An 8,806-nucleotide genomic window follows, 5' to 3' on the forward strand; every position below is an offset into this window, starting at 1 on the left:
ATAGGGACGGAGGTATATGTGGGGCTGGGTTGGGCTCCAGCCCCACCTAATTTTTTTTTTAAATAAATATGTTTTATTTTAAAAATTTTATTGATTAGTCCCAACACTCAATCTATTTTTTTCTCTCTCACTCTTCGTCATCTCTATTCTTTTCTCTCAAACTATCACAATTTTCATTACTTCAAATGGTCATAACTTCATCATCGATCGCTATTTTTTAAAATCGATTGTAGATTTGCAAAGCCCACGGCATAAGCTTTCTTTTAATACCAAAATTTCGAAGTTTCTTTGTCGTCTTGAAATCAGCTGTCGCCCATCGGTCGTCGTTTTTACCGAAAATCATGAGGAAATCTTACTGTTAGACTTTCTACAGCTCGTTCTTGTTGTTTTTAGATTTCGAATTTTAAAGGTAATTTCATATTTTAGTGTTTCGAAATTTGGGTATTTTGGTTTTTTTGAAANTCCGCGCTTATGGAGCGCGGACGCTGCTCACGTGGAGTAGCGTCCGTGCTTNTTTGGTTTTTTTGAAATCCGATAATTGATATATATTAAATTGTTGATTGTAGGTACTATATTTGAGACGATTGACGGTATTGATAATTTTTTGGAATTTATTTGAGCATTATTTCGAATTTCCAGATTTTATATTGGGGATTGTCGATTTTTAATGTTGATTATTTATTATTTGAATGTTTAGATGCTATAGAAAATATAAATGCGAATTTATGGAATTTTTGAAAAATTCAGAATAATGTAAATGGGATTTTCGAACTTATAAGGCTGTAAACATTTTATATTTAAATATATTATGCCTTAAGATTGTCAAATGTTAACTTCGAAATTGTTTTGGAATAATTATAATTGTTCGAGGTTTATTGGATTAAAGTAACAATTATTTAGTGTTGGTAATGTTGATTTGATTCAGTTAGACATAACAAGTTAAACTAAAGTGATATTTTATGTTGTAGACGGCACCAAGGAGAAAAGAAACTCAAGAATGAAGAAAAGGAAAACCATCGACTCATTTTTTAAACAAAAAGAACAGACATCGGCAAGTCAGGACCATTCTCCATCCAATATTGATGTCTCAAATCCCAGTGATCAACAGCTTAACAAATCTCCTAGAATTGATGTTGATGGTGAGTTCTCTTGAACCTGATCCGGCATTACATAATCCGATATGGAAATATCCTGTTAATCAAATGGATGAAATTAGACGAGCTTATATCAAGATGAGGTCATATCAACTAATTAAGAAAGAGTATCCACCGACCAAATTTGGAAGTCAAAATCGACGATTCCAAAGTCATTGGTTCAAAAAATTTACATGGTTAGAGTAATTTCCTTCGAAAGATGCTGCATTTTGTTTTCCGTGCTTCTTGTTTGAACTTAAGCATCCTCGTAATCCTGCATTTACAATTGATTGATTCAAATATTGGAAGCGAGTTAATGATGGCGATAGATGCGCATTTTTTATGCATATAGGATGCAATACTTCACCACATAACAATGATGTGGAATATCTTGACAATTTGATGAACATACCTTGTCATATTGACAAAGTGATAAATGCACAATCTTCAGAAGAAAAACAGAATAACAGATTGCGGCTTACAGCAACTATTGAAAGTATTAGATGGCTCAATTTGCAAGCATGTGCATTTAGAGGGCATGATGAATCTCCATCTTCTAATAATCGTGGAAATTTTATCGAGATGATAAATTTTATAAGAAAAATGAATAAGAGTATTGGGGACATCGTCTTAGAGAAAGCTCCTAAGAATGCAAAGTATACTTCACCTGCTATTCAGAAAGATGTCTTAAATATCATTTCCAACCAAGTGAGAGCCAAGATTCGTAAAGAAATTGGGGATACGAAATTCTGCATTTTAGTTGATGAAGCGAGAGATGCATCTAACAAGGAGCAGATGACTATTGTATTAAGATTTGTGGATAATGAAGGCTTTTTACGAGAGCGATTCTTTACTATTGTACACGTGACAAATACAACTGCTGCAACACTTAAGAAAGAAATATCTGATGCACTTGGTCGTTATGACTTGCATATCCACAACATGCGTGGACAGGGATATGATGGTGCTAGCAATATGCACGGTTCTTGGAATGGATTGCAGGCTCTTTTCTTGAAAGATTGTTCGTGTGCATATTATGTACATTGTTTTGCTCATCGGCTTCAACTAACATTAACTGCAGCTACTGAAAAAGAGGTATCCATTTGGTTATTCTTTTCAAAATTGAATTCAATTTGCAATCTCATCAATGCATCTCCTAAACAGCACGGTGAGTTACATTCTGCTCAAAGAATTGAAGTTGCGTATATGGTAGCTACTGGTGAACGTGATACAGGTAGAGGATGTAATCAAATTGGAAATTTATTACGACCTGGAAAGACTCGTTGGAGTTCTAATTTCGACTCACTTTGTAGCATGATTGATATGTATAGCTCTGTGATTACCGTGTTAGAAAATATGATGAATGATGGAGCTTCTAAGTCCATTCGTGGTGAAGCTAGTGGTGCATTGATTGAGATGAAGGCTCTTGATTTCATATTCATATTACACTTGATGCATAAGATAATGGGGATAACAAATCTGCTTTGTCGAGCATTGCAAGAGAAATCTCTAGATATTTTAAGAGCAATGGATTATGTTTCAACGACTAAAACTTTGTTTCGTAGTTTGAGAGAAGAAGGATTTGATCTCCTACTTAGTCATGTGAAAGAAGTTTGTGTCAAGTATAACATTGAGATACCTCACATGGAAGTTCGTTATAAATTTGGTACAGGCCGTTCTTGTCAACATAATTATTCACTCACAGTTGAGCACCACTATCGATTTGATGTATTTACAGCTGCAATAGATTTTCAAATTGAAGAGCTTAATAATAGATTCAAGGATGAGGCCGTTGAACTTATTAAACTTAGTTGTGCTTTGGAACCTAAGGAAAAATTTAAGCTTCTTAATGTTGATCATATATATCGACATGCTGAGAAATTCTATTATCTTGATTTCGATTCACAAGATTTGCATCACTTGAGAATGCAATTGGATCACTATAAACTTGATGTTGCTGGCCATGAAAGATTTCAGAATTTATCAACTATTTTTGAATTATGTCGAAGATTATTTGAGACAAATAAGTCAGGAACCTATGATTTGATTGACAGGTGATTTATATATTTTTATCTACTTCTTTTACTTATTTATCGAATCTGATATATTTATTTAATTGACAGGTTGATTCGTCTTATTTTAACTCTCTTCGTTTCTACATCAACAATGGAACGAGCATTTTCAGCAATGAAACTTGTTAAAAAAGCTCTTCGTAACAAAATGGAAGCAGAGTTTTTCGGAGATTCTATGGTAATCTACATCGAACGAGATTTGTTTGAAAAAATTGATAACGATTTAATAATTAATGAGTTTTATTCTAAGATGAATCGAAGAGCACAACTTCAGTAGTCTTTTAGCTCCNTATATGACTTTATAATCCATATATTAAAGTTCACTCATCATTTCACCCTTCAAACCAAATAGTATTTAAAATGAATGATAGATGGAATCAGGTCTATTTAATTATATTTTTGTGTGTTTTTTATAGCGTGAAGTTTAATTCGATAAATTTTAATTATACTAATTATTATAGAGTAGAAATCATCAGTCATCCTTTCAATTTATTTAAAAAAAAGGATTGCATTTTGTGAAATTATTATTAATAATAATAAATAAATAAATAAAAGTCAAATGTTGTCGCATTAATGGTGCCATCATAACTTGCCGGGGGAACTCAGTTTTTCGACGTTGATATGTTTCAATGGGAGGGAAACTATAATCTATATCATGAAAATTATATGTTTGTTTATGGTTATTTAATGATCCAAATCTAATTAATATGATGCTGTCCACTTGTATAAAATATATTTTTATTTGATTTAAACAAAATATAAAAGCTTGATGAAGCCGAGTTAAACCTTTGTTTATTTTTTTAATTATCAAACTCATTTTATCAACCTCATTTATGATTATATACTAGTTTTGTTCGAGCAGTTTGTCAGTGTGACTTGAGTTTTATTGACTTATGTAAAAAAATTTATATTTTAAACATATTTTATGGTTTTATCCAATTATGACATTTACATTATCTGTATATCCTTGTAAGCTGCATATATAAAGTCCTTGAATATATTATGATACTATGAGGTCGTACACATGATAGTGATCATGAAATTCATTTATAAGTTAATGTATATTCTAAATGAGTTTTTCGTCCATTCAGCTTTTCGTACATGGTTTGAGGAACTACACGAACTAAGCTTAAACATTATCGATTTTGATTTTTCACAAGTTTCCAAATTGATGGGATTTAGTGGCAACAAGGATGTATGTACATTGAAATTAAATTCTAGTGATGTGTTAAAAAAAAATGCATAGATAGTACATATGATATGTTCTGTTTGCATGATTTATAATTTTTGATGAAGGTTGTAAAGTAGAGCTTGAATCCAAAGTGTCAGTGGAGCATCGGTAAAAAAATTGAAGTTGATAAAGTTGAGGATGATGATACTCCACCGGTTGATGATGCGAGTGTTGGAAAATATGCGCTGGAAGGTGAATCATTAAATGGTGAAGAAGTTTCTAATATGAATGCTATCAAGGAGGAGAAAAGCCAGCATGAGGCTTTGATTCGTATTTGGTTTGAGAAACTGCACGCACTAAGCTTAAACATTGTCGATTTTGATTTTTCACAAGTTTCCAAATTGATGGGATTTAGTGGCAACAAGGATGTACGTGCATTGAAATTAAATTCTAGTGTTGTGTTAAAAAAATGCATGGATAGTACATGTGGTATGTTCTATTTGTATGGTTTATATTTGTTTGATGAGGTTGCGAAAGGTGCATGGTTGGATGTAGAAATTTTTATGCTCATAATGAGTATTTCACTACTAAAAAAAAGGCAAAAGACAACGGTTAAATACCGTTGTCGTAGGTCAAATAAAACCGTTGTTAGAAGTCCTGTGGTTAAAGGGTGTGCTCAAAGACAACGGTGAAAAACCGTTGTCGTAGACGTCTAAAGGCGACGGTGAAAAACCGTTGTCGTAGGTATATAAAACCTTTGTTAAAGGTCCTGTGGTTAAAGCATTCGTTAAAGAACAACGGTTAGTTACAATTTGCGACAGTTTTTAAAAAACCGTCGCAACTTTATTCGCGACGGACATCATCGTTAACCGTCGCTAAACTTAGCGACGGTCGTAATTTAAACGGTCGCTAAACAGCGACGGTTTAATACACCATCGCTACATTTAGCGACGGTGTTTCATAAACTTCGTCGCTAATATTAGCGACGGTTTTGTATGCTTTCCATCGCTAATTTATTCAGTAAAATAAAAAAAATTTCATTTTTAATATTTTAATAAATATACAAAAAAACTCACGATAATATGCAAATTATATTTGTGATTTACCGTCGAAATTTTAATAATATTTTAAAAATTTATTAAACTTTAAAGAGAAAATCGAAACTAAAATTTTATAAGGGAGAAAAATTTTAAGTGTTGTGAAGTTGTATGGTAGAAAATGGACCGAGGGTGGGGATATTTGTAGACAGTTTGCGACAATTTTGACTTTAACCGTCGCAAATAGCGACGGTTATTTTTCTAACTGTCGCTGATTTAAAATTAGCGACGCTTTTACACGAGCTGTCGCTATATTTAGCGACGGTTATTAAAAACCGTCGCGAAATATAGCGACAGTACGGTATAACCAAAACTGTCGCTAAATTTAGCGACGGTTTAAAGACACTGTCGCTAAACTTAGCAACAGTTCTTGTAAAACCGTCGCTATATTTACATCGGCGACGGTTTTACTTAAAACCGTCGCTAAATTTTGCGACGGTTATACTTTAACCGTCGCAAGATTTAAATTAGTGACGGTATAGTAAAACCGTCGCTAATTTTAGCGACAGATTTAACTTAAACGGTCGCAAAATGTAATATTGACAACAAATTTATAGAAAAACCAGTTGAAAGACAACGGTTTGTTTCGTAGCTTGAAGAAAAACGCTAATAGACAACAGTTTAAAAACCGTTGTCGTAGCCCAAAAAAAAAAACGCTCATAGACAACGGTTTTTAAAAACCGTTGTCGTAGCCCAAAAAAAAACGCTCATAGACAACGGTTTTTAAAAACCGTTGTCGTAGATATATCAAAGACAACGGTTTTAAAGAAACTGTTGTCTTTGAGCGGATTTTTTTAGGCTACGACAACGGTTTTTGTTAAAAGTAAAAAGACAACGGTTTTAATAAAAACCGTTGTCTTTGATGTGTTGTTAAAAATGAATTTTCTTGTAGTGTTTGTTTAAAGATAATAAATTTTTCTTTATATATTCATTGTGTGAGTTACTTGATAGTGAGACAAATAGTTATGGTTTGATTTGTAGCTATGAAGTAGCTAGAACCAAAGATATAATGAATGAATTTTTATTATGGTTACATATGAAGAGATATATTGAATGAGATTGTAAAAGATACATTGCGTATAGGAAAATATCATTTAGGCTAGATTCTTATGTCTTGCATAAATTACTTCTTATTCCTAGTGAACAACGGTAGTACACTTGTATGGACTTTGTTTTGCGGTTAACTAGGTATAAAGAAGGAAGAAACTTAATTTTTGTGATGCTTAATAAGATCTTATGATTATCTCACAAAGTATATATTAGACCTAGGAAAGTTTGTGATGCAAGACTTGGTGAGTGTGCAAGGGATAATTGATAAATACACAGTAATTACATCAACAATGGAGTTTGGATGTCTTGGGATGTTGGAGCAATTGGGTGATAATAGCACCTATGAGCTATATTTAAAAGGTTAAGTATTGTGATAATATATTTTTTGTATTACTGACTTACTTTGATTTTGTATAGGTATCAAATGTTAGAGAACAAATTTTTTTGAAGAAGGGGAGTATAATGCGAATTTGACCGAGCATCACGTGCTAACTAGTGGAACATATTTCAAGAGGTTGTCTTATCTAGATTGTAAAAGCTTGATAGTGATTGAATATCAAGTATCAAGTATATTCAAGCGATTAAAGAGTTCAAGGAAGCACTTCAGGGACTCGTCCTGTGCAGTCAGGAAGCATCTACATGCATGGTTGTGAGGGACGATGGGTTTGGTGTGCATGGCATCCAATTCGAGTACTCAATTGTTAGTAGCTTTAATGTTATTCCAGTTCAAAACGAGCAAGTGGAGGACGGGAAATAACAAGGCGCGCACCCATGTGGAATCAGCAGGCAACCGCGCGCCATGATGGCTATGTAGGGAAGAATGACTCTCACACCAACCATTGAAGACATCAGAACCCTCCGAACTGCCGTTCAGCAAAAGCTTGCATCCACACACAACATTGTGCACATCAGATTTTATTTCCTAGATTAGAGTCTTATACAACTAGAAAACTTTGGATTGTTATCTTTTTGCTATAATTTGGGGAGAATATATAGATTTATTGAAGATTATTCAGATTTGTCTTTAAAAAATTCTCTGAATTTTTTCTTGAAGCTTAGGGTTTGTTTTATACTTTTATGTGTTCCTCAAATCAAACTTTTCAAAGTTTAATATTTTGTTGCGTTTGTCGATTGTTTTTCACGAAGATTGTCAAAGACGAGTTTTTTGAATGTTAACTTGAGATTGACTCTTAATATTTGTGTTATTTATTACTATACTATGTAGTTTAGGGGTGAACATCACGTTTAATTGTTTTATTGAGAGGGAAAATTTATATAATAAATCTTTTATACACTGAATCAAGGGCGCAACTACTTCAATGTTTGTGTTTGCTTTTCATGCGTAGAAGATTCATATCAGATCAATAAATAAGTTTATTCAACAGTTGATAAAACACAACCAAGAAAATCTAGTCTTGAATTATCTAGATCTTCTCTCTCTTTCCCCACAAGAAAAACTATTGACCACTGTCTTCACTAGATTCAGCCTAGACCTCCTCCACAGCACCGCCATGCGCAGCTGTTACACTACCGCTGTGGTTCTGTCAACTTGTGGCGACCAATTCTCAACGCAATAATTCGTCTAGTTTTCTAGTGCGAATTAGACGAGTAATCCAGTGTGCAATCATGGGCCTGATTCAGAAAATGAAAAAAGATATTTGATCCTGTAGATCTTTCGTAAGAGTTTGCAAGAAGAGCTATCTCTGCATAAAATCCGAAATGGTTGTAGTGCCAAATGTTTAGAAATATTACTGGGATTTGAATCATACGAGACCCAATAACATTTTTATTGTCAAAATAAAATTTTAAAATTCCCGCTGCATCGTGGATGCGAAAATCTGTACTTCAATAGTGTTATCAGATCCATGTTCTTGTTCGTACGATTTGTATTGTTTATTCTTTAAATCGTGTTTAATAAGTTTTAGAGACCATGTTTAAAATTACAGCCCCCAAAAATTTTATATTATAAAAAATATATTTTTCGCTACTACCCGAAATATGTTTGATTTCTATCAGACTAAGTCATCTTCATTTCCTAGAATTTCACTATCTCAATGGGAACATATAATTCAATACTTATATGACTTTCAATGCTTCACAAATACATCTAGTCATGGGATCACAACTTAATGTGTTTCAAGACAACATTTGTTTTTATTCGAGATTACCCTAATTAGCTTAATTCTTTTTATCAACCTCTTGACAAAGACCTTCAGAACTCAAGTCTGATTGCATCCATCAGATAATAATAAGAGTATCTAGTAGCATCATCTCATAATCCCC

General features: G+C 33.1%; 1 protein-coding gene across 1 annotated transcript; it reads left to right on the forward strand.

Annotated features, from left to right (window-relative positions):
- The first annotated feature begins 997 nt into the window (after positions 1-997).
- Positions 998-7,280, forward strand: LOC140958006 (uncharacterized). Its single transcript, XM_073415411.1, has 6 exons — positions 998-1,139; positions 1,486-3,187; positions 3,257-3,383; positions 4,514-4,804; positions 6,955-7,037; positions 7,085-7,280. The coding sequence occupies exons 1-6, from the start codon at positions 998-1,000 to the stop codon at positions 7,278-7,280; spliced, it is 2,541 nt and encodes an 846-aa protein (XP_073271512.1).
- Positions 7,281-8,806: the final 1,526 nt, after the last annotated feature.

Source organism: Primulina huaijiensis, chromosome 14 (assembly GCF_012295235.1).
Source record: "Primulina huaijiensis isolate GDHJ02 chromosome 14, ASM1229523v2, whole genome shotgun sequence".
In the NCBI taxonomy this organism is placed as follows: Eukaryota; Viridiplantae; Streptophyta; class Magnoliopsida; order Lamiales; family Gesneriaceae; genus Primulina; species Primulina huaijiensis.

Bases quoted from the DNA above. Each gene is read 5' to 3' on its own strand.
- LOC140958006 (XM_073415411.1), top strand. From the start codon at position 998: ATGAAGAAAAGGAAAACCATCGACTCATTTTTTAAACAAAAAGAACAG. The intron at 1,140-1,485 runs GTGAGTTCTCTT...TTATGCATATAG, and splicing joins TCCTAGAATTGATGTTGATG to GATGCAATACTTCACCACAT. The intron at 7,038-7,084 runs GTTGTCTTATCT...TTGAATATCAAG, and splicing joins AGTGGAACATATTTCAAGAG to TATCAAGTATATTCAAGCGA.